This window comes from Sinocyclocheilus anshuiensis, unplaced genomic scaffold (assembly GCF_001515605.1).
Source record: "Sinocyclocheilus anshuiensis isolate Anshui unplaced genomic scaffold, SAMN03320099.WGS_v1.1 scaffold1451, whole genome shotgun sequence".
Lineage (NCBI taxonomy): Eukaryota > Metazoa > Chordata > Actinopteri > Cypriniformes > Cyprinidae > Sinocyclocheilus > Sinocyclocheilus anshuiensis.
Window position 1 is genome coordinate 100,253 of NW_015538060.1, and position 26,861 is coordinate 127,113.

A 26,861-nucleotide genomic window follows, 5' to 3' on the forward strand; every position below is an offset into this window, starting at 1 on the left:
TGTATAGAAATACATTATAGAAAATGCCGATCCATGATGTGTGAGATGATAATATAAAATGAAATAAATATATAATATAATATAATAAATTAAAGGGGTGGTTGATTGCGATTTCACATTTGTAATGTTAGTTAGTGTGTAATGTTGCTGTTTGAACATAAACAATATCTGCAAAGTTACAATGCTGAAAGTTCAATGCAAACGGAGAGAGCCTATTGTCTTTTAAAATTATAGCAGTTTAATGCCTACAGTTACGGCTGGTAGGGACTACAACAAGCTACTTCTCGCGTTGGTGATATCACAAACCCTGAAATTTACATAAACCCTGGCACCCGGAACATGCAACCACGGGGGTGAGGGCATGTTGTGTTGCTTTAGAGAAGAGGAAGAGTTGCTGCCATGCCGTCAAAACTAGGGGTGCACGAAAAAATCTATTCATGAATCGTGATTCTGTCTTCTAACGATTCTAATGGATTCAAATTCAATTAAGCTTTATTAGCATGACTGTGTAACACAATGTTGCCAAAGCATTAACATATATATATATATATATAAACAACAACAACAACAACATAGATAATAAATAAATACAATCCATCTAAATAGATGAAAAGATAAAGTGAGTCAGAAGTTTGATTCATAAGTTTCAAAATCAATGTTCTAAAGCAACTGTTCTTAATCCTGTTCCTCACGTCCCCCTGCTCTGCACACGCTCTGCATCTCTCTCTCTCATTCAGATCATCAGCTCTCAGCTCCATCGATCAACTGTGTTCCAATTATACACTTTATGCATATATAGACAGACAGATATTTTTCACATAGCTACGAGAAACGTTTAATACAACACGGCATGCTGTTGCCGTGTTGTATTAAAGCTTTAATCAGGATAAAACCATATATTAAAACCTAACATAAGCAGTAGCATTTACAAATAACAGTGTATCTAAAAGTATGAGACAACAACAAACAAAAAACATAGGCCTACCCAAGAGGCGTCATGCCCATTCAAAGCGAGTGGGCACATGCCCCCTCAGATTTCTGAGCCAAGTGGGTTTTGAATTCAGCTTCCAAAAGACAAAAAATAGCCGAAAAATATTTTTATATTTGATACAATCACGCCGGTGTGATTAGATCGTTCAGTGCGGCACAGCATCAGCTGCTATTCAAATCTGCGTTCGCACTTTGGCTGACACTGAGCCAGAGACAGACGCGTTTGTAAAGCGCTGCATTATAACCAATCACACACGACTCTGTTGGGCTTATGAATGCAATGGCCAATCAGAGACGTGCAGATGAGTCACCGCTGAAACGCGGTGTTTTGTTCACTTGCTCGATGACTGAATTATCTGTGAATGGTGAATTCTCTCATCAGAAACAACAACGTGCAGATGTGCGTACGAATGTAAGTAAGATATTAATTTCACAGTGTAAACAGCTTCAGTGATTTTAATGGGAGTTTTTGAGAGTGCCTGAACTCTGGCTATTGCTCTCTGTAAAATGAAAGTGTTATAATTAGTAGGCTAACTTACAATATTGTTATTAAATTCACATTTACTACAAAGTCAGTCATATTAAAAATATTTTATGGCATGACACCCATAGGCCTATCTGTTACTTAAGTAAAAAGTTGGGTTTTTATGTGTAGTTAATAGATTACACTATTAGTCTACTTTGCCCATCACCATTTATTGATCAAATAACATAATCTATAAAGGTGCAAAACACATTTACTTACACATATTTGAGAATCGAGATATTGATGTAGTTTAGGCTACACGTTAGGAAATATTTCGAATAGAAAGGAAAAAATTAAAAATAAAACATAAGCCTACATCAGTTATACTGCTATCGTGCTTGCAAATAGTCTGACGTGATTGGCTGGTAAACATAAGGCGGAGCCTCCTTGATTGGCTTGTAAAGAAAAGACAAGAGCCTCTGATGTGATTGGCTGGTGGGTGGCGCCCTCCAGCCTCACTTACAAAAGTGATAGCGTTCAGAGCCGTGTCTGCGCCAATGCTGAGATCTGAGCCGGGCACATTGTTGGAGACTGTGGCCGGCACCATGACCATTGGCACACACAACTCCTCAAAAGTCCCGCGGGCTGCTAACAACTCCATGATCCCCAGGAAGGCCTGCAGGGCAGGGCAGAGCTGGAGATTTAGTGAACCGCCAACAGTGCAGGGAATGGGGATGGAACGAGGGGACAGACAGGGAATGGGAGAGACAGACGAGGATGGAACCGAGTGGAAAGCCATGGCCATCATGACGGAGAGCATGAGACAGAGGATCCACTCCGTACACACACTTCAAAATAGAAACACTTGCGTAAAATGCATACACACACATTCTGATGATGTCTGTATAGAAAGAGAGAAGATGAGCCTCAACTCAAAACATGAAATGACTTTAGAAAAGCAGGTGAGCTATTCTGAAATTGTGGGTCATTGTTCGGACTTTAATGGCGCCATTTGTCATCGCAGCTGTGTGAATGTTAATGTTGTTCATTCAAACGGCTGAAAGATGAACCGGTGCCTGCTAAGGTGATTTTCACCATTTCTGAATGCTTTTGGATGTTCATTATGAAAAGAACAGGAGCACGGGAAACTTTAGGTGATACTGCATAGGAAAACATGATGGAGAGGGCAGGAAAGTTAACAAAACAGTGTCTTTTTAAATTAAGATTTTTTTTTTCAAAATGATTTATATAGTTTATTAGCAAAATAAATTATAGTTTTAATATTAATCTAAAATAAATGTTTTTTTATTGTTAATAATGTTATAATATTTATGGGTAACACTTTACAATAACCTTTCTTAGTTAACCTAAGCTAATGCATTAACTAACAATGTGCAATTCATTTGTTACAGTATTTATGAATCTCTGTTAATGTTAATTAAAATATACCTGTTCATTGTTAGTTTGCATTAGCTCAGGTTCGTTAAATAATATTAACGGATACAAGTTTTTTTCTTTTTATAAAGATTTTAAAAATGTATTAGTACATGTTGAAATTAACTAATTATGATTAATTATTGCTTTAGAATCTTTTTTTTTCATTGTTATTTCATGTGAACTAATGTAGTTAACTAAGGTTAAGTTTATTGTAACGTGTTACCTAATTGTATGGTTATATTTTACATAAATACAAAATTATATTAAAATAATTTGAAAATACTATATAAAATAGTTACAGCAAATCACATCACTTTTTTAAGTTATTCATGTGAGAAACTAAATGCAAGATAAAACATTAAAATGCCTAAAGCCCAGGCTAGAAGACCTACCTCAAATCCGCCGATCACTAACAATGCATTTATGTTATACTTCCGCATCTGTTCTGCAATTTTGTCAATGTGCTTTGCAGGAAGTGTTCTGTAAATTTGAGAATATTGCACTAAGTATAGCAAATTGCATGCAAAATCATCTGCATTACTAAAATCTGTATATAAACATGCAGCATAAACTTTGTATATAAGATAAATACCGTTTAGTTCCCAGGAGGGATCCACCCTGACCCGTCCATCCACCTACATCTGCCCATTTGATCTCTTTTATCTGAGAAAGGAGAGCATAGTGGATCAAAAATGTGTTGCAACAAAAATTTCCTAAGAGTGCATTAAAACTTCAAAATGTGAGTGAGCAGCTTAGATCACTACATGGGCAGCTGTCCTCTAAGAGACCATCCTACATGAACAGAAACCTCATAAGTAACTAATCTGAGACAGGCAGCAAGTCAGCACACCACACAAATGATATTTCACATGAGCTGCATTAGTGACTAAACCACAGTTAATGAGTTTGACATGTTTACGTGTCTGAGAACAAGTATATAACTCAATGCTTAAATGAGCTTACAAAGCACACTCACATATATTTAACTTATATTTAGATTTTATATTTAACATGACAGAAATGTCCATGGATATGAAAAAGAGTGTGCTTAACTGTATCGAATGTGCACTTGTAGTGTACTTCAAATACAAAAAAGTACATTTTTTTAAATTATAATAAAATATGAATGAAATAAAATTAAACTGAAGTGTACTTAGAGTACACTTTCATGTCTGTTTCTTAACGTACTTTTAAAAAGTGTACTTTGTAATGTGAAATTAAAAGTTTTGCGTTAAAGTGCATTTTAAATCATTGTTTTAATATTTTGTTGTGCTTTAAAGAAGTACACTTGATGTGTTGACTAACATACTAGAGAACATGTAAAGTACTTAATTTATAATTTTTAACAGTGTTATTCAGTATTATATTTAAGGTTCATATATTTGAATGGTCTAAATTGCAACTTCATCATTGTAAATGTGTAATTACAAATCCATTTAAATGCTTGACAAACAAGTTTCAATAGAAATTACATTAAGTATATTTTAGTTTACCATAAATGCGTGTCAGTAAATTCGACGATATGCATTAATCATATTTAAAAGACAAAAGAGGCACAAATTAAAGTGGATAAAAAAAGCATTTTAAAGTGTAGCTTGCTTTATGTTATTTAATTTAATTTAATATAATTTAAACTTCAATAGGTTTTCATTGAATTGAAATTAACTTGATATTAAATGTAAACCATTACATTCAGTTTACACTTAAGTACTCTTTTTAAATGTATGCTTAAGTATACTTTTTCAAGGGTCTATACTTAAAAGTACTTATTCTTACAAGGTGTCTTACAAGGCAGCATTATTCGGCTGTCTTTGTCAAAAGTGCCCCATATGATGACTTACGGTAATACTTTTTATTTATTTATTTATTTTTAGTGTAGTTTTTCAAATATAAATCCTTTCTATGGATTCTTTCTAAATTGGATTAGACTGGCTAAAGAGATCATAATGGAGAACTCCGCTATGGATGAGACTCTCTTAACCAAAAATAACTCAACAAGTCTCTCAATGTATCAGGGCTGGAGAGAAAATAAGAATTCAAAAACATTATTTAAAAAAAAATTATTGATTGATTGATTGATTGATTGATAATAACTATTGATAATAACACATGGATTTGATGAGGCATTGCTTTCTCTAACCGAGTTTGTAATCCTCCTTGAGTTTGTTCAACAAGATAATTAGTGGATCATGTCTTAATCTAAGGGCCAAGCCCATGTAATGTAATTAATTGCTCAGTGTTTATCTTGATTCCTCCGAAAGCTCTTAGCCATTGCCCCCTATCAGCACAGAGTGGTACTGCAGGGGTAAATTGGTTTATGTAAATCCTGTCATGTCCTGCAGCAGAGCAGGGCTTGAGCGACATCACTGCTTGTGCTGTTTTCAACGTCTACTTTAGTTAAACGTGTTAATGTGCTGAGTACTTCCTGCTCTTAATGCAATTACTAAAGCAATACAATTAGAGCAACTTGATGTGAGCGTGCCATTTAAAAGAGCAGTATATATTTGCTGTAACCTAGAGGCTTGTGCTAGTAATGCTACACAAAACAGCATTTGTATATGTGTCCTGTAAAAATATAGTAATTCTTACTTAGTGTGTGGTAAATATGCAAACAACAAAACTTGTGTGCATGTGAACATATGACTTAAATATAAATATACATTTCCATTCAAAAGTAAGATGTTTTTAAAACTCCCTTATGCACACAAAGGCTACATTGATTTGATCAAAAATACAGTAAAAACAGTAATATTGTGAAATATTACAATTTAAAATAACCGTTTTCTATTTTAATATATTTAAAAAAAATGCAATTTATTGTTGTGATCAAAGATGAATTTTCAGCATCATTACTCCAGTCTTCAGAAAATCATCAACATCAACAAAGGATGACAACAACAAATCTAAGATTTTATCCTCCATCCTTCTATTTATCCTCAACAATACTTGATTATCTACATTAAAATATTGTGTAATCAGGACTGCAATTACATAAGATACTGGATAATGTGATATTTTGGATTTGCCATTATGAAAGTCTACCTCATGGGGCCCAAGCGGAACAGGATTTTGCTCTTATGTGACCCTGGACCACAAAACCAGTCATAAGGGTCAATTTCTCGAAATTGAGATTTATACAACATCTGAAAGCTGAATAAATAAGCTTTCCATCGATGTATGGTTTGTTAAGATAGGACAATATTTGGCAGAGATACAACTATTTGAAAATCTGAAATCTGAGGGTGCAAAAAAATCTAAATATTGAGAAAATCACCTTTAAAGTTGTCCAAATGAAGTTCTTAGCAATGCATATTACTAATCAAAAATGAAGTTTTGATATATTTATGGTAGGAAATTTACAAAATATATTCATGGAACATGATCTTTACTTAATATCCTAATGATTTTTGGCATAAAAGAAAAATCGATAATTTTGACCCATACAATGTATTTTTGGCTATTGCTACAAATATACCCCAGCGACTTAAGACTGCTTTTGTGCTCCAGGCTCACATATGTGAAGCTTGTTTGCAGTTCTTGTTTTACATCACTTACTGAATGTCTCCCATAAGCCACTGAGTTTAAAACCTGCTGGATGGTTATTAAATATGGGATTTTAGAGATAAATATTTACCTGCCCCTTATAGAATCCTTCAAACCCATCACTGACAGCGAACATTTTGTGTCCCTCGGAGATGCCCACTCTGACAGCAGAGCGCACGGCTGCGTTCATGCCGGCGGCGGGGGCGCCCACGTTCAACACAGCCACGTTAAAATTGCTCTGAATGAGGGATGAAGACATAACATGTCAATAATTTACATTAAATCCACTTCTCATAATACAGCAGAGCGTTTGCTAGCATGAGCCTTCAGCTATATTACTGACTTGTGTTCGGTTGTCTATAATAAATACAGCAAGCATCCTCGTGGATTAATGTAAATCTCGCTGGATATATGCAGCCTGACAAAGCAAATTAAAAATGGCCATATTCATTTATATAACCAGTTGGTATGTCTATATATTTGAGGCCTGGTATTTCTTGATCATCATCGTGTTTTTGTGTTGACCACTCAATGCCTATTAAGAATTTCACAATGTTTCCAACCAGCTGTGGCTGGTTCATCAATCTGTTTTCCATTCCATTCGGTGCAGGGTAATTTGGTCTTTCGTTAACTCGACGCACAGCCCAGAGCAGAGAATGATTATTGACTAAACACTTCTGGACACTTCTGCTGTTTGACTTTTGTGACTGTGATGCAGCAGCTTTGCCATTCAAGACTCTTGTTTTCTGGTCTACAAAAGGCTTTTAGAAAAGCAACAGTAAACATACAGTACTATGCATCAGTGGTTCTCAAATATGGAGTCGGGACTCACTAGGGGCCTCAGAAAACTGCCCAAAGATAGCTTAAAATTATGCAAAATACGACAAAACAAAAATAAGCTAAAACAGTTAATAATAATAATAATAATAATAATAATAATAATAATAAATGTTAGCTGTAATTATTTGAGAATCGTGTTCTCATGGTCTTGGAAACTCTGGATGTAAGATATAGGAGAATTGTAGTGATTTATAAACCTAGAAAACTCTTTAAAAAAATAAAATACAATTATGATAATAAAAAAATAAATAAAAACATAAAAAGGAGAAATTGCTATTTGCAAAACATACTCATGAACGACTAGTCATGTAAATTCATTGGAAACTGTGATTTATAGACCTGAAAAGTCAGGTAAATACGAAAATTATAATTATTTATTAAGGTTTTTTTTTTTTTAATAATAAAAAATACTTAAATATACATTTTTCCATTTGTGTCTAGCTCTAAAATATATAATAGGGTAGAAAGTGCTGGGTAATTGCTATGTGCAAAACGTAATCATGAATGTCTAGTCATGTAAATTCATTGTAAAAAAAAATGTATAAACCCTGAAGAACAATCAGTTACTAAAACTTCTGTAATTATGCAATTTAATTATTTATAATTATTTATTTTAATTATTTCATTTTTTCACATAGACAATTTATGGAATCTTAGCTGCAGAAGCTGCTTGTATTCACCACAAAAGCACCATGGTATTGACAGCGCAAACATACATTTATCAGCATATGGCCAATGTTTACACATCAAGCCTATTATTTAGCAACTGATTAACAACAGTGTGAAGTAGTGTGGAGGGTAACCAATCATAAACGAGGTCATTTGCATACATATGCATTAAAGGTACAAAAGAAAAAACAGCCTTTTGGTGGAAAACTGTCAACTAAAAAAAAAAAAAAAAAATAGTGTTGCTGCCTGATGTTAGTTTTGAAGCATTAAAACATGCTAACACAACTAAAGGCCCTTTAAGGATTCGGTGACATTGGGATAATAATAGCTAGAGAATAGAGCTATAAATAGCTATCCACAAGCAGAAATATTCGCACAGGATGTGTGACAGGACTAATTCATCTTGGTTTCCTCTGGAAGCATCTGCTAGGGGTGGAATCCTGTCTCACAGCCAGTGGTGTAGTCGGGGCCATATGCAAGTATGCTTACTTTTTCCCCCGGGATGTTTGCGTATTACGACTTCTAAGGATCAATATTTGCGTATACCCTCGGTATACCCACTTGTTTTGTTGCTTCGCAAGTCCGTAATCTACTGTCATGTAGCTTCCCCTTTAATGGTGTCCCATACTGCTGTGTGAAATTCGTGATTCTTTGTAATTGGTGCAATTTCACTTCTGTCATTCAACGCCGCTCATTGTCGCTCGCGCTTGGTGTTTTGAGCCGCACTGAGCGCAGTTCTCGTGCTGCAACAGTGGATACACGCCGTAAGGAAATATGGTAGTGAGTGCACGGATTTGAGTGGAGGCATTCTCTCGTTAGTAGCCTATCGAAAAAGGAAGACCAATATGATAGTGCGGCCACGACGTGAAACAATTACTTTCGAATATTTTTACTAACACCCCGACCCGAGCCTCCGTTACATAAAATATAGATCTAACAGAGGAATGAGCCGTATGCAGTTACTGAAGAGAGAGAGACCATCTTATTATAACGATGTAAATAAAAGATTAATTGTGCAGTACAGAGAGATTCATTGATTATAACGGAACTTTGTGAGATCGCAATCAGCTAAGATGAATGACAGGTTTTTAGGGAGCTCTCTTTGCACGCTTTATGTAGGCTATATGTAATTTATGTTATCCATATAGGCCTATTTGTATAAAACTTTTGTTTTTCACGCTACACGCTGGAAAATCCTCTTGCAGGAGATGATTCCCTTCCTAAATTATAACATTAGCTATATGTTTTACATGTATAAATTATGCCGTTTGAGAAAAATTTATAAATATTAATTATTTTTTATTAAATTATTGTCTTTTAAATTTCCACTGTGCTAAAGCCAAAGCAAATTTAAGAAAATATTATCTGGAAATATTTATTTCATGAATTCATATCAAGTTATTTTTTTCTACCCAGTTGCATAAAATAAAACATTAAATTCAGATTTATCTGTAAAAAAATGTCACAATGAATACAATTCCAAAGCAACTTGAAATTATATATAGAACTGTAATGTGGTCAACAGACCTGGGACAACCTGGAAGTCATGCAGTAGACTACTATCTGTCTTAGAGTGCACTGCATTAATATTAATAAATGACTATATAAATGAAACTTTATTTGGGGGGTGGGGGTAATAGGGTAATATTACTGGGTAATAGTAAACCACTTTTTTCTTTAGGACTACACCACTGCTCACAGCATGTAGTGAGGGCTTGTGAATCAGTAAGTCTGGTCCAACAGCATGTTGATGTCAGTCAGCAGAGGTGTTTAGTAGAAGATCACCAGGTACAGATACAACACTCACGTTTGGAAGCTCAGACTCTGGTTTGCGATGAGCCAGCAGTTTGTACGTCTTCAGATTGTTCTCAAAGCTCCTGCATTTACACACAAACACATTAGTGTTATTATTATATTTCATAAGATATAAGTGTTGTATCTGTAGTTATGCTCAAACTATATACAACATACACTAGTGTTCAAAAGTCTGGGGTCAGTAAGAATATTTTTTATAAGGATACAAAAAATTGATCAAAAATGACAGTAAAGACTACAAAAAGTAATTGTTACAAATACATAAGTAAATGCTGTTCTTTTGAACTTTCTATTTGTGAAAGAATGCATCAGTTTCCATAACTATATTAAGCCGTACAATGGTCTTCAATGTTGATAATAATCAGAATTGTTTCTTGAGCAGCACATGAGCGTATTAGAATGATTTCTGAAGGATCATGTGACACTGAAGACTAATGATGCTGAAAATTCAGCTTTGCATCACAGGAATAAATTACATTTTACAACGTATTCAAATAGTGAACAGTTATTTTAAATTGTAATAATATTTAGCAATATTCATGTTTTTACTGTATTTTTTTATCAAATGCATTCAGCCTTGGTAAGCATAAGTGACTTCTTTCAAAAACATTAAAAAATCTTACCAACCCCAAACTTCTAAACAGTAGAGAACAAGCTACTCAGGGGCGAAAGAAGTTAAACTACAGTCAAACAACAAAAAGTAGTTTTTTTAGCCACACTACAAGTTACAAACAATATGTAGCAAATGCACCTTCCACGTAGCCGCACGGCCTCTTCAAATCTCTTCTCATCCATGGCCTTCTGCACCTGCTGAGTCTACAAGACAAACAAAAGCACTTCCATTATAAATGGGTGGGGAGGTTGAATTGATTCGTTGGAAGCAATATCGTGGTAATAATCCATTTCAACACTGAAAGAAAAAAATATATATTTATTTTTTTCACAAAGAAAGTGAAAAGAATGTCAAAATAATGTCACTAATTTTTGGATTGTGACTCCTCCCCTTTTTTTTAAATTAAAGGGATAGTTCATCCAAAAATGAAAATTCTGTCATAATTTACTCACGTTGTTCCAAACCTGTATAAATGTCTATCTTCTGCTGAACACAAAATAATTTATTTTGAAGAATGTTGAGAACTAAACAGTTGCTGGTAGCCACTGATTTACAAAGTATTTTTTTTCTCCATACAATGGAATTCAATGGCTACTAGCAACTGTTTGGTTATCCTCATTGTTCAAAATATCTTCTTTTTTGTTCAACAGAAGAAATAAACTCGGGTAACAATTTAAGGGTGAGTAAATTATGAGAAATTTCATTTTTGGATGAGCTATCCTTTAAAGCACATTTTTCCTAATGCAAAAAAAAAAAAAAGACGCATTTTCATTACTATAATGAAGTGGATCAAGTTGTACAGACACAGTTTTTTATTTAACTAATTAGATATTTAAATTTAAATAAATTCACAGAGATGCAAATGCCGGAATGATTCATGAGTGCAGCAGTAATGCTGTGTTCTCATTCCTCTGCTGAACTGCATGAGTGAGGATCTTGATTATCACAGCACTAAACCCGACGTGGCATCTGTCCAAGTCTTACCATCTGCACACACTCCATGAGGGGCAGCTGCACAGACTGGTTCCCACACAGAGACACCACGCAGGCTGGCGTGTTTCCTCCCCTTTTTTTTCAATTAAAGGGATAGTTCATCCAAAAATGAAAATTCTGTCATAATGTACTCACGTTGTTCCAAACCTGTATAAATGTCTATCTTCTGCTGAACACAAAATAATTTATTTTGAAGAATGTTGAGAACTAAACAGTTGCTGGTAGCCACTGATTTACAAAGTATTTTTTTTCTCCATACAATGGAATTCAATGGCTACTAGCAACTGTTTGGTTATCCTCATTGTTCAAAATATCTTCTTTTTTGTTCAACAGAAGAAATAAACTCGGGTAACAATTTAAGGGTGAGTAAATTATGAGAAATTTCATTTTTGGATGAGCTATCCTTTAAAGCACATTTTTCCTAATGCAAAAAAAAAAAAAAGACGCATTTTCATTACTATAATGAAGTGGATCAAGTTGTACAGACACAGTTTTTTATTTAACTAATTAGATATTTAAATTTAAATAAATTCACAGAGATGCAAATGCCGGAATGATTCATGAGTGCAGCAGTAATGCTGTGTTCTCATTCCTCTGCTGAACTGCATGAGTGAGGATCTTGATTATCACAGCACTAAACCCGACGTGGCATCTGTCCAAGTCTTACCATCTGCACACACTCCATGAGGGGCAGCTGCACAGACTGGTTCCCACACAGAGACACCACGCAGGCTGGCGTGTTTGCAGTGGTCTCAAGCAGTGCCAGAACCGCCTCCACACCCATACGACTGGCCTGACAACAAACACAAAAAACAGCATTGCAATCTGTAGTGCACTTAATCAGCTAATGTAATCTGAGTCACTTTATGTATAGAAATAGGTTCATATTCCATGTAAGCAGAACATGCCATTTTAAATCTGCCTAGGGATTTACATACTTCACCATGTACTAAGGATGCTAACATAGTGTGTTCAGTAAAGATATTCAAACTGAAATATTGCTTGTGTGTTATTGTGTGTTTGCCAGCTGTTGCTTATTTGAGCATCAGATCAAATTTTATGACCAATTTAAGCATGTTGAATCCAAGGGTCCAGCCCTTACAGGGTAAGTGTTGTTTGTGATTGACAGCATGTCACGCTGAAGTCCTTCTATTCTTGCATAATTCTTTTTTTATTTGATTTTTCAATTCCCCAGAGTGCACTTGAGCCTTTATTTTGTGCTTCATCATTGTGGAAACAGCAGAGCATGTGCAGCTTGTGGCCCTCAAATCTGTTTATGTACTTAATGTAAGCTCCCCCAACCCTCCTGTTTTTATCCCCAAGAGTTTCTCACCAGAATCCTGTCAAATGCCGAGGGGGTCCCTCCTCTCTGGACGTGGCCCAGGATGGTCACGCGTGTGTCGAAGCCCAGACGCTGAACCACCAACTGGAGATGTAATAAAAAAGATTTAGAGTTGAATTATAGGAATCAAGGGAATTCAGAGGTTTTAGGTTATATTTTGTCAACAAGGATAACATTCAAATTTAAATAAAAGCTAAATCCTATAAGATTTTGAAATTTTAAGTAAAATTATCACCATAATCATAATGTTTACTAACCATACAGTACATAAAATGTTAATAATAATGTTAACTCCTAACTGAAAATTATGTAGTCATTTACTCACCCTTTTGTCTTTTGAAACCCTTATGACTTGGAACACAAAAGGAGATATTTATATGTCCAAGCGCCTTAAATTTTGGTATGTTTCTAACAGAAAGTTATTGTATGATTTGGAATATAGTGCACAAGTCTTATGGATCACTTCTGTGATACTTTCATGGTGGCCACTTTTTTTGTTGTTGTTGCTTTTTGTATTTAGGAGAACAGCTTTAGCATTCCACAAAACATACCCTTTTGTGTCCCATTGAAAAAAGAAAGTCATATGAGTTTGTAATGACAAGAGAGTCACAGTAAATGATGTCATAATGTCATAATTTTCTTTATTGGATGGACTATTCCTTCATATGTTTTACTAAATTTAAATGTTATTTAATGATGCACCTTAGTACAAGCAAAGAAGACCAGAATATCCCATAACAATGCATGCATTTAGCATAAAGATTCAAAAGAAAGCCGCAACGCGCAAGCAGAGAATAAGAAATTTAGCATTAATTGGTGAAATCAGAACAGTGTTCCATGCTAGTCAGTAAATTGCAGCCCATTTTTAGTAGTTAGTTTTCAGAGACTGTGCTAAACATTGTAAATAGTTCAATTCCCGCAGGACCTTTTTCAGGGTGAGGAAATGTACTTCCACTCACACTGAATAATCTGAACAAAGAAAACATAAATGTTTCCATTTCCGCAACTAAAACTAGATTTTTACATTGCTTGAAGAAAATGTGAGTAGTGCTTGCACGAGTAACACATAACACATACCATGATGCTGGTGTTAATTTGACAAATTTCCCCACAATTTCCCATATTTCTATGATATTTTTATGATAATTTGTACCGGATAAGGTTGGGGCCCCACATATGTACAGTCCACGTATCCCATTTCTCTCTGAGGTGATTTATTTTTAATTTTATTTATGTATTTATTTATTTTTGCTTATTTAAGTGTCCATCTGAGGTATCATTCATGTCGGTATCACAAATAAAGTGACAAGATATGGAATGAAGTTAAAAAAATTAGGTTTAAGGGTTTTTAAAAATAAAGCATGAGCAATACTAATAGTGACGCTTACCTAATGTTTCTTGTAACACTACGTATTCTGAAAGAACATATACGACTGAACTGTAAAGCACTGGAAGAGGTGCATGCTCCTGCTTGAGGTAGCATTCAAAACACTAACTCACTGATGCCGTGCAATAGTCAAAATATACAGTAAGTAGTAGAGGATAGCCATAGCTGGTTATGTTCAGAGGTGACCACAAGTGCCTTACCAGAAAGAGTGTGTGTGTGTTTAAGCAAACCACACAGGACAAAGCCAGAGAGGGCGGACATACAGAGCTCACAGAGGTCAGGGGTCAATGCATGAGCTGGATCTCTATGCACCTCATGTACTTACATTCTTTACATGTTCTGAGGTAATGGGCTGGTTGTTATGATCAATCGCACCTTCAGCTACTATTATGATATTCAGCCTTTTCATTCCTGCCCGTTTCTATGAGGGTAAGAGACACGTCACAAACTGAAGACAAAACAGCGGGAGAGATTCAAAAAGCTGGAATTGAGGCTACAGAAGTGGCCCCTTACTGAAACACCAATCCTACTGAAGCAACTGAGAGCAAAGTAGAGATAGTGACTTGCTCCTTCAAAGATTGCCCACCTGGATATTTAACCACTACACCATACAACCCAGTTAAGGTGCATTCTCACTGACAGCAATTTAATTGTTCGCCAAGTGGCTGTGCTGTTGGTAAAGGTCTTAAAATCACAATACTGTCAGTCGCCAAGCTGCTGTACTGTTGGTGGAGATCTCCAAGTTGCTGTCCATATACTGTTCGGTCAGTATTGCCAAGTTGCTGTACTGTTGGTACATGTCTATAAGTCACTATATTGTTGTTCAGTGTCCCCAAATGGCTACTGTTAGTCAAGGTCTTTAAGTCACTATTGGTGGTTGAAAAAGTACTGTACTGTTGCCCGTGGTCACCAAGTCCCTATTCCCTATAAGCTACTGTAATGTTGGCCAACATCTCCAAGTCACTATCTGTATACTGTTGGTCAAGGTTTCCAGGTTACTATACTGTTGTTCAAGGGCGCTAAGTTTCTGTACTGTTGGTCAATGTTTACAAGTCGCTATACCTTTGTTTTAATGTCCCCAAGTAGCTGTGCTGTTGGTCAGTGTCTTAATGTCACTATATTGTTGGTCCGCAATGTTGTTCTACTGCTGATCATGTTCACCAAGTCACTATATTTTTGTTCAAGGACGCCAAGAGACTGTACTGTTGGTCGAGATGTCTGTACATTGAAAGTCACTGTCTGTATATTGTCAGTCAGTGTCGCCAAGTTGCTGTTCTGTTGGTAAATGTCTACCAGTTGCTATTATGTTGTTCGATGTCCTCAAGTGGCTCTGCTGTTGGTCAAGGCCTTAAAGTCACTATATTGTTGGTCACTAAGTCGCTATACTTTTAGTCAAGGTTGCCAAGTTGCTGTAATGCTGGTCAACTTCAAGTCGCTCTCCATATACTGTTGGTCGAAGTTTCCAAGCTACTATACCATTTTTCGAGGTCGCCAAGTTGCAGTTTTGTTGGCCAGTGTCTACAAATTCCTACTACATATTGTTGTTCCATGTCCCCAAGTGGCTGTACTGTTGGTCAAGGTCAATACAGTCAATATACAGTACTGTTGGTCAGCAAGTTGCTGTACTTTTGTTCGTAGTCACCAAGTAGCTATACTTTTAGTCAGGTCGCCAAGTTGTTGCACTCTTCACCAAGTCATATACTGTTCATTGAATTCTCTATACCTTTTGTCAAAGTCAGTGCACTTAAGGTCAAGGCTAGCAAGACTCTGTACTACTGGTTGCTAGTCAACTGCTGTATGCAACTGCTGTACACAACTCTCACTGAAAAAAAAGACTTGAGCTCAAGTTATCAATGAAAATTGCTGTCAGTGTAAAACCCCTTGTACAGCATATGGCATGTAGTAAAATTTGTAGCATGTTTTTGCAGCAAGTATTTGTGTTTCTTTGGAGTCTTATTGGAGATGGGTCACTCCAGTTACGAAGCATTCCAGATTTTTGCTCTCTCCCTTTGAAAACATTCAGTACTCACATCCTTGACTATACTAGAAGTAATAGCTTTTCCATGTCTGTCAGTGGCTCCTTCAGCGACTATGATTATGTTCAACCTTGAACCTCTGGATCGCGTCTGGACGGTGAACACATTTGATCCACAAAAAACATAAGCATGTTATAAACCAATAGAAAATACATATTGGGACTAGTGGAAAGTGATTTACTGTATGCAGACGTCTCTGGGATTAATACGTTATATAATCTGTAAATGTACATGTACAACCAGTGTTGAAGGGTAGTTGCTAACTTGACTCAGTTTTTTAGTAGTGTGACTGTTTTGCAAACATAGTTTTACAACTGAGAAATCCAGGATAAAATATTCTAGAATATCTCTAACAAGTTGTGATGGAAAGCTATACAATTCAGTTAACAGATCCTACTTCATAAAAAGTTAAGCTTAACTAGTTAATTTAATTGACATTATAGCTTGCAGCTTGTCAAGCTACAGTTTCAGAGTCACTTCCCCAACACTGTATACAACCACAAGCTTACTTTAATGGTTTTGACAATTTTCCAGGTGAAAAACTAGTAAGAATAAACCTGAATGTAATACAAGTGTGAGCACCTGACTAATATGAGAAGTTTATCAAGAGTGCTGCAAGTAGATTTAGAGAGAAGTGATGCATTTTTGTTTTACCGCAGAGAGTTTTTGACACATTTTCTCTTCCCAGCCATCCTCAGGGGGCATTTCAGGAATCAACACCCAGTCGGCTCCACATGCCAGGGCACTCACCAATGCCAGATAGCTTTATACACAAGCACATACAGATAAATAGAATACAGCGTCTTGTTTGACAGTAGGCAGCATCATTTCACCGTTAAGCGCAAACACCATGCCAATCATGTTTTTTAACCAATCCAGGCCAAAATAGCTGTAATAATGTAATAATCTTACCCACAATGCCTGCCCATCACCTCCAGCACAAATGTCCTCTGGTGACTGTAATCCATAAATAATGATTAGCCAATAAATGGGAATCACTAAAAAACTGGCATTTACGTTCACAAGAAACATCTGGTGGTTTTAGATGATGTGATTTTAGATTTGTGTAACTTGAATTATTATTTGTAATGGATTGTTGAAGTACCTCTGAGCTGTAGTCATAATCGCATCCACCACCTCAATAATCCTGTGGAGGGCTGAGTCTGTTCCTATTGTCATGTCTGTGCCGCAGAAGTCATTGTCAATAGAGCCCACCATTCCCACAATGTGAAGAGCAGAGTATTTCTGAGACGCCTCTTCATCAATCAGACCTGCGATTAAACACGGCAATAAAATGTAAAATTAGATCACATTATAGCCAAGATTTTCGTATTATTTGCATATAGGGGTGGGCGATATGGCAAAAATATCATATCACAATTTTTTTCAGGAAAATCACGATTCACGTTTTTATCGTGATTCTTTGTCATGTTGGTTTTACTATTTTGCAAGTTGTCTGAGCAGCACAGCCAAACTATTCTCCCTATTTTAAAAACAAAGCCTTTATAGGGTTAACAAAGTATAAAATAAAAAAGAATGACTGACATTTAGGCCAAATTGGGCGAAGTAAAAAAAATTGTCATTATTTTATCTTTGTTATTAAAAAATAAGAACAAAGATCCACATTACAAACACACATTACATACACATAAAACAAACAATGCTTTATTTTTCAGATATAGTAGGTTTATTTAGCAGTTCAAGAAACTGAATGAACAAATATAAAAATAAAACACTACATACACTTCACTGTATAAATTATACATTGATTCTTATTAAAGCAACTGTATTAAACTTCTTCAGTCAAGAGCAGTGAGTGATTTTTCTCTTTGTGTTTTGTTTTTTTATTAATATTAAAAAGATAGTTCACCCAAAAATGAAAATTTTGTCATCATTTACTCACTCTCAAGTTGTTTTAAACCTGAATGAGTTTCTTTCTTCTGTTGAACATAAGTTATTTTGAAGAATGTGGGTAACCAAACAGTTGCTGGTCCCCAGTGACTTCCAGAATATTTTTTTCCCCCACTATTAAACTCAATGGAGACCAGCAACTGTCTGGATACCCACATTCTTCAAAATATTTTCTACAGGTTTGGAACAACATGAGAGTGAGTAATTAGTGCTACACGATTATGACAAAAATCATAATTGTCGATTATTCCCTTGAAATTGTAATTGCGATTATTAATTACGATTTTCGCAATTTACATTGAATGATGTTTATACCATTGTTTGATGCAACTGCATGCCGTATTTTTATATGAAAATAAACAAACTGACAACACTCGGCTTTTCTATAATATTAAGCCACAAATGTCAACTATACATCGGATTGGTTTCTTCTTTAAATAATAAAAAAGTAAAAATATACATGTTATTATAATGTTATATTAATACTAAAATTAAAACAGTAAGTGACTGCTGTCACTTTAAGAGCTGCACACATCCATTTTTCTCTCAGCTGTTTAATTTCACTTTAGACAAAACCAACTGTTTATATGTAAACCGTATGTGTTTTTGACAGTATTAGCGCAATCAGACACGAAAGATCACTTCGTCCAGTAATCGGGCGCTGTGTGACAGGCTTTTTAGTGTGAGCGTGCTTCAGGTGTATGCGCTCAGAAAAAGCGCATGTCAGAACAGCACGCGAATGAAATGTTTAACCGGCAAGGCTTTAAAGCACATGCAAATAATGTACTTTTATGATTGAGAATAAGTGCAGTGTCCCGTGAGTGTAACTCTACTGCTGAGTTAACATTTGATGTGAATGTATGTGGCATTGTACAGTATATTGAATGTGCACGATTCAACGATATTTCTTCAAAAGCAGATCGTGGAGACATTTTAATCATCCACGATCAAAAATCGTAATATCACACACCCCTATTTGCATATCCTCCTGCTCTGCTTGATCTTTATTTTTTGGCTAATTTAAGCCTAATTGAAATCCTAAAAAGTTAATGACCAATATTTTCTAAATTCTGATAAATTCAGGTAAAAGGTTTTGAACAAATAAAATGCTTTGTATGTAAATTTGTATGTAAAATAAACTTAATTTTATATCTATTGTGTCATCTGCAGCCCGTACCTTGCTGGACCAACTCTGCCAGCAAGCCACTCCACTCCTTTCTGAAGAGATTGGCCCCGGTCAAGCTGCCATCTCCACCAATCACGCACAGGTTAGTGATGCCCCTCTGCACCAGGTTATGAGCAGCCTTCAGACGGCCCTCGTGCATACGGAAATCGTTGCATCGTGCGCTGCCGATTACAGTGCCGCCCTAGAACACAATCATATAAATTCATAAGCACTGCAAACACGAGATGGAAAAGCTATTTGAAAAGCCATGTAGTAACCGTAACCTTGCAACAGTGTGAGCATTGGTATGTATGAGTGCTTCGAGGGGCCGTATGCTTCTCATCACACTCACCATTTGCAGCATGCTGGACACACTCTCCCATTTCGCCTCCTTGATATTGTCGCCTCCATCCACCATACCCTGATATCCCTGTAAAACACACAAACACGATATTAAAATCGCACCTCTTATCCTTGAATGACCTCTTAGTAACCAGAAATGAATTCAGGTAATCATTTGAACCAGCTTACGGAGATTGGCAGGCAATGCTCTGGCTTGGCAAAGGCATGGCTTTGTGTTTACAAAATGTTTCAGCACAGCACAAGGTGAAGCGTGTCATTTCTGCACCACTAGCAAATGCTTGCCTTTGCCAATGCCTCAAACAAATGAAATTACACGCTTCACCTTTAAGAATGAGTGTGGAATCACGAGAAAATGGATGTGTGGGTTTCTTCACTGAAGCGGTTGCATAAAATCAGAGTGGGTGAAGATATTCGGCCTATCACAGCCATACATCTCTTCAAGCAGAGCTGAGATGCTATCTAATACTAATGGAAAAATCGTGTTTATATGAGACCAGATACATGGGGCTTTAATTCAAACCACTGTGGAAACACTTCTGCTATGCCAACAACTCTGAACTGGATTAATATTATTTACAATACATTAAAATGCCTGTGTGCATTCATAATACTTCTAGTAGTAACATTTCTATATTGGAAATGAGTGATTGGCCAATGGGAGAGAGTGAACACAACACTGAGAGCCATTACACCCATATGTTATACAGCAATGTCTTATTAATGTTTACACATCATTATAAGTATATACATCATGTAAAGACATACCACTCTTCCAGTTTTATCGAAATTCTGTAGAAATGAACTAGAGACTGACCTCGTGAACGAAGTACACTTTGGCTCCAACATATATTCCCATACGGACCACAGCCCGAACAGCAGCATTCATCCCTGCACGCAGAGGAACAACAGACAGATCATGTTATAGAAGGATATCTGTAGCAAAATACTGGGAAAACAGCTTAGAACTGGCTGTTTGTTTGGGTTTGCACTTGATAATGTAATTTAAGGATTACTGCAACCCCACTGTGCAGCATATTATAAAAAATTGTAGGCCTCTCTGAAGGCCTTTCCTGCCATATTTGGTCAAATGTTGCCTCCTCCTATAATACCTCACTCATAGCTCTCTATGCTAATACTGGGTTATAAATACTAGCTTTCTATCTCAATAAAAGTGCTATGTCCATAACATAAAAAAATAATAAAAAAAAAAAAATGTTGCTAAATTTGCTCACTGAAAGCTACATTGATTTTACTAGGCAACACATTGCAATTAACGGGGAAGGAATGAGTAAGAAAGAGACCCTGTGAAAAGCTGAACAGCTCCTTAAAAAAAAAACAAAAAAAAACACGTACACAGTTTCAGGATGAATATTGTAGGTGGTTAAATTTCAGCAGACAACTGTGTTGAAAGGACAGGTTACCCAAAAATGAAAATTAACTATGAATTTTTACTTCTGTGAAATACAGAAAAAGAGAACATTTGATAATTGATTTCCATACCCTCTTTTCCATGTAATTTCTACTGCAAAAACGCTATAAAAGTAGTTCATACAACTGCATATATATTCGTTTTAAGTGTTCTGTGGGAGAAAGGAGATATTGGTTTGGAAGAATATTGCTTGCTGGTTTCTAGATGGTTGCTTACAAGCTCAAGTCAACAGTCTCTCTGATGTCAGATGTGTCAAGGTGAGAGATCTGCCCTACAGGCGCTGAAAAATTCAGTGCCACCGTGAGCTCAAGCTTTTGAGTCTGTCACTGTAAGTACTAATTGAGTGAATTCATCTATAACATGTACATGTCGGGCATGTGCTGTTAGGCCAATGAAATTACTAACATTGCATGTAAGTTACATCAGACAGAGTCACTACAGAAATGACACATTCCATCTATGGTGACTCATTAACTACTATGATTTATTTTTTTTTTTGTCACACAGTAACCTACACTATAGTCCAAAACAAGAACATTTGCATTTCTCATAGGAGCTGCAGTGAAGTCCCTTGTGAAGGAGTACACTTTAGCATACAAAAGAGTAGCCTCTTACTTTTCTTTAATACTTTAAAGTAACACCTTTGATTTGACACTGTTAAAAAGTGCAATTTTAAGTGTATAGTCATGAAAGTGACTATACACTTTGACTGCTCTTGACCTATACACTTTGACCTTGACTGCTCCCCGGGCGCCGCAGCATAAATGGCTGCCCACTGCTCCGGGTGTGTGTTCATGGTGTGTGTGTGTGTTCACTGCTGTGTGTGTGCACTTTGGATGGGATAAATGCAGAGCACTAATTCCAAGTATGGGTCACCATACTTGGCCACATGTCACGTCACTCACTCACTTTTAAGAAAGTGTACTATATTTAAGTGGCACTTAAAGTCGGCATGAAATCAAAATGGACTTTTTTTACTTTACTAGCGCACATTGCTAGTCTTGATGTGAACAATTCATCCGTGCAAGTTAATCCGCTGAAAAAAATTGTTTGTCTTGGTAATCTTTAATCAAAATCTGATCATTTGCTTCTGCTCTGGAATGTTAGTCCTTCTCTGATGACGTCAGTTTGACGGCTTGGGCAGAATATCCTTTTAAACACACCCTCCAACCGTTAGTTTGATATGAGTGAGAGACAGAGAGGAGGAGGGCCAAAATAAAACCATGCCCTCTATTCAATATTCCGTTGCAGATGGAAATACGTCACTACACTGAAATAAAGTCGGCAGCAACTTCCGGTTCAGGCGGACTTTAAAGTGGCTTTTTATGTAATTAATAGTATATTATATGCAGAGCTGGGTAGTAACTGATTACATGTAATCTGGTTATGTAATCAGATTCCAAAAAGTAAGTACTTGTAATTAGATTAAATTAAATTTTAAAATACTTGTAATGCAGACTATAGTTACTTGTTTTATCGACTACATGATTACATATTATTCACACAATAGCAATAAATTATTTATAATTTATTGATTCCCCCTAATTCCTCTTTTTCATCTTTTAAATGTACCTTTCTAAAATATTTTTCAGATTTTAAAATAAATATTTGAATAATTAAGTATAACATTATCATTTCAATATTGCACGTTCACGGTTCTCCGACATTGGTTAATGGTCACATGACATGCAGGTAAACACACATCTTTTTTAGTAAGTGTTTTATTTTGGTTGATGTAATTGTATTTATTTAAATTTGTTATGCTTTAATTATTAGCTTGTCATTAAAATCCTTTAGAAACCCCAGTTTGGGAAACCTTGACAGAATGTTTAATGCACTCCATGTTGTTAATAACAACAACTGGAATATATTTTCTACTCTTTGTATTTTTATATCAGTATGGCACAAGATTGTCATTTAAATCAATGCGATAAATGAGTTAGGTCAAAAGTAATCTAAAAGTATTCCAATTATATTACCTAAAATGTGTAATGTAATGGGTTACGTCACTAACTACAATTTTTGTCATGAAATTTGGAATCAGTAACAGACTACAATTTGTAAGTAATCTACCCAGCTCTGATTATATGCAAGAACATTTTCTTAAAGGGGTCATATGATGCTTTTTTAAAGATCATTATTTTGTGTATCTTTTTCAGAAAAGGTGCCTGAATGGTCTCATAAACTAGACTAGCATCTGCCTAAAGGAACTACTAGTCTTTTAATTAAAGGTAAAAGTGTGCATGTGCACATCTAAACAAACTGTTTTTATTCAAGACAGAAATGTTGTTTAATACGACTAAATCAACCTGACTAGATTCACAAAAGTTACACTAAAGGTAGAACCCTCTTAAGGTAACAACTGCACTTTTTACACCGTTGGTCACATGACTCATTTTCCTGTGACGTAACTCTTCGTCTCAAACGCGCGCAGCGGCTCCTCACGTACGCATCCTTTAGGCTTCCTACACCCCGAAGTCGCCTGAATTCACCCCTTCTTTACAAAACACATCACTTACTGAAGAAACAATGACCTTTAAAGTATTTGCACACGAGAAACACGAGAAAGCCACAGTGAAACACGAAGCAACTTCCTGGTTGATGAAGACGCAAAAATCATAATTTCGATGATTGACAGCCAGAATAAGGTAGCAGCATGTGGTATGAGGTAACACAAAAATGACGGTTAATGTAAAGCAAACATAAGCGAGCATCATAATCTTTCAGGCTGATGGAGACAGTGAAGACACGCTACGTGCTATTCGTGAAGGTCACATGATTCCGCAATGCGGTGACATTTATTGATACCGGAATAAATGTCATTCATTCGCCTAAACACCTACATAAAGTAAAGCTGTCTACTATCTGGAAACATGATAGAAACGAAAGCTTCTGTCGTCTGACATGAGCTCGGATTTATTTAGCGCGACCTGCTTCTTGCTCATTCTCCTCACCATGCATTTCTACGAACCCGTCTAAACAGAATGCAGTGGTGATAAGTAACGCTGGTCCTGAACGGCAACCATGTATCACATTGCAAAAGCTGTGACCTTGTGAGTATCTCGTGGCTAACGTTACATTTCCATCACTTTGGACCTTCAGAGGCAATTGCATCCATCCTGACGAAAAGCAAAACTAAGTATGAGGATTCATTTATACAGTGCGAGTGATATAATGACAGAACAGCCAATGTAACGCTGGTAACCGTGAATATCGTGCAACACTGTAACAGAATGCACATCGTATGTCAAAGTGAAACTATGTTGATCATTCTGAACACAGTGATTCAATAACGTTATACCTTAAAATAAAAATGACCATGAGATGTCAGAATGATAGCAGTGTGCTCTTCAGGAGCCATGTATCTACCTTGCGCATCTCCTCCGCTCGTCAGCACCGCTATGGCTTTCCCAGCGCCCGACAGGTTCTCAAAGAACTTCTTGTTGTCTGTCTGAGCCATTTTCCCGTTTTAATACGTATAATATGTTCAAATATAATAATGAATAAATTAAAGTCTGTATGAAACTGTGCCGGTTCGGGGACTCTGTCCTCCCCGCTCCTCTTCTCTCTCCAGCGGTCTCCTCTGCAGCGCCTCCTCCAATAGTATCCAAGATCTGTGACTGACAGCTCTCTCAGCCAATGGCTGATCAGATCGTGCGTTCTTGTCGGAATCCGCGACGTTTCCGTGTAGGAAGATGATGTAGGCGGGACGATAAGTTTGCTTTTGTCAAATATGGTCCGGCTTGTATTTCCGGAAACTGTGAGATGCCGTCAGAGAGCAAGATCGTTGAAATTCAATTTACAGTAAGTTTATTTCTGTCATCAGTAAATGTGTGTGCTTTTAATTACTTAATGAGTTAGTAAAATGAACTTTGGCTTTGTGCTAGTCATTTTAGTAGCTTTGCAACCGTTATTTTTATAGTAGCTATGCTGCCGTCTGTTGGTTTGTGTGAAAAACTGCAAGGAAATGCCATTGTTGAAGCATCATGCGGTCATTTTCAGACAATATGATTTCTTGAAAAGAATAAATGTGTCTAAGAATGGAAATCAAATTCTGATTCACCCTAAATGAACAAATGACACTGAACTTTTTAAATGATGTGTGCTTTCGATTTTTTAAAGAGATTTAGATTTTTTTATTGTTCAAAATATTTTTAGAATTATTCAAAGTATTTTACTTAAAACACAGAATGGTGGTTTTATTAGTTTCTTTATTATGTTTGTTCAAGAACATTAACATTAGGTAGTAACATTGTAACATTAGGTACACTCTAAAAAATGCTGGGTTAAATATAACCCAGCGCTGCGGGTTGTTTTGACCCAGATATCGGGTTGTTTTGACCCAGCGGTTGGGTTGTTTTGACTCAGCTATTGGGTTGTTTTGACCCAGCGGTTGGGTTCAAAACAACCCAACCGCTGGGTTCAAAACACCCCAACCCAATAGCTGGGTCAAAACAACCCGATAGCTGGGTCAAAACAACCCGATAGCTGGGTCAAAACAACCCGATAGCTGGGTCAAAACAACCCGATAGCTGGGTCAAAACAACCCGATAGCTGGGTCAAAACAACCCGATAGCTGGGTCAAAACAACCCGATAGCTGGGTCAAAACAACCCGATAGCTGGGTCAAAACAACCCGATAGCTGGGTCAAAACAACCCGATAGCTGGGTCAAAACAACCCGATAGCTGGGTCAAAACAACCCGATAGCTGGGTCAAAACAACCCGATAGCTGGGTCAAAACAACCCGATAGCTGGGTCAAAACAACCCGATAGCTGGGTCAAAACAACCCGATAGCTGGGTCAAAACAACCCGATAGCTGGGTCAAAACAACCCGATAGCTGGGTCAAAACAACCCGATAGCTGGGTCAAAACAACCCGATAGCTGGGTCAAAACAACCCGATAGCTGGGTCAAAACAACCCAATAGCTAGGTTTGTCCCTTTTTAACCCAGCGCTGGGTTATATTTAACCCAGCATTTTTTCGAGTGTAGCATTAGTACAAATGGATAAGAAGTTCATATCATAGACATACAGTAGCAAAGAAAACTCACATTTTAACAGTAAAACATAAATATTCAAGAATCCACATTCACAATAATCTCACATTTTGTGCGTTACAGTATTGCATTTCATAACAATTGTATTAGAAAAAAATCTATATTTCTACTACTACATATCGATCAAGATTATCTCACACAGCAATAATCTGCTCACGACTCAATAAATCATGAATTTGAAACGTTTTGTATATAATGTGCATTTCTTAAAAATACATGCATATGTCCATCGAGCTTATAAAATGGCATACCTTATTTGCAATAAAATATATGCATGCATAATAAAGTCTCTAACGCCGCCTTCTGACGGAGTGTTTCTCCAGCCTCTGAAGAACCTCCCTCACTTTTGAATTAATGATTTCCCATGCACACTGTGAGTGGGACTGTAAAAATAGAAATATATAGACATTAATATGGATAGATACATAGAAAGATAGACAGACTGATAAATACTTTAGGATCTTACCTTTTTCTTAAGAAAAGTGTCTAGTTTATTGAAGCATGTGGTCACAGGCTCATTTTCAGCATCGTCAGAGTGATGAACCTACCGAAAAAACACAGGCAACATGATTATCATGTTGATAATGAGCTGTGTGACTGTATTATACCTTATAATAGCACATTTGTGATTCTTACACAGTTGCTCAGAGTATGATGGGTGTGATGAAGGGCCTCAATAAACGTCTGTGGGTTTGGATTCTTCTTGTACATTGTTTCTGTTTTCTTGACAATGTCGACCAGAAGGATTGCATTATGATCCACCTGTGAAGAGCAAAACATTAATCTTAGGTGTTTTTTGTTTTT

General features: G+C 36.4%; 1 protein-coding gene across 1 annotated transcript in view; it reads right to left on the reverse strand.

The window, feature by feature from the left end:
• Positions 1-24,574, reverse strand: part of LOC107683490 (ATP-dependent 6-phosphofructokinase, platelet type-like) — a 34,897-nt gene extending 10,323 nt beyond the window's left edge. Inside the window, exons 1-15 of the mRNA XM_016479548.1 lie at positions 24,369-24,574; positions 20,385-20,458; positions 19,560-19,637; positions 19,220-19,409; positions 17,237-17,402; positions 17,044-17,088; positions 16,786-16,894; positions 14,421-14,516; positions 12,700-12,792; positions 12,034-12,159; positions 10,512-10,576; positions 9,753-9,822; positions 6,528-6,674; positions 3,486-3,556; positions 3,286-3,373 (exon numbers count right to left, since the gene is read on the reverse strand). Coding sequence (XP_016335034.1) covers positions 3,286-3,373; positions 3,486-3,556; positions 6,528-6,674; positions 9,753-9,822; positions 10,512-10,576; positions 12,034-12,159; positions 12,700-12,792; positions 14,421-14,516; positions 16,786-16,894; positions 17,044-17,088; positions 17,237-17,402; positions 19,220-19,409; positions 19,560-19,637; positions 20,385-20,458; positions 24,369-24,459 — 1,509 coding nt within the window. The 5' untranslated portion in view covers positions 24,460-24,574. The remainder of the gene's footprint in view (positions 1-3,285; positions 3,374-3,485; positions 3,557-6,527; positions 6,675-9,752; positions 9,823-10,511; positions 10,577-12,033; positions 12,160-12,699; positions 12,793-14,420; positions 14,517-16,785; positions 16,895-17,043; positions 17,089-17,236; positions 17,403-19,219; positions 19,410-19,559; positions 19,638-20,384; positions 20,459-24,368) is intronic.
• Between the last annotated feature and the right edge of the window lie 2,287 nt (positions 24,575-26,861).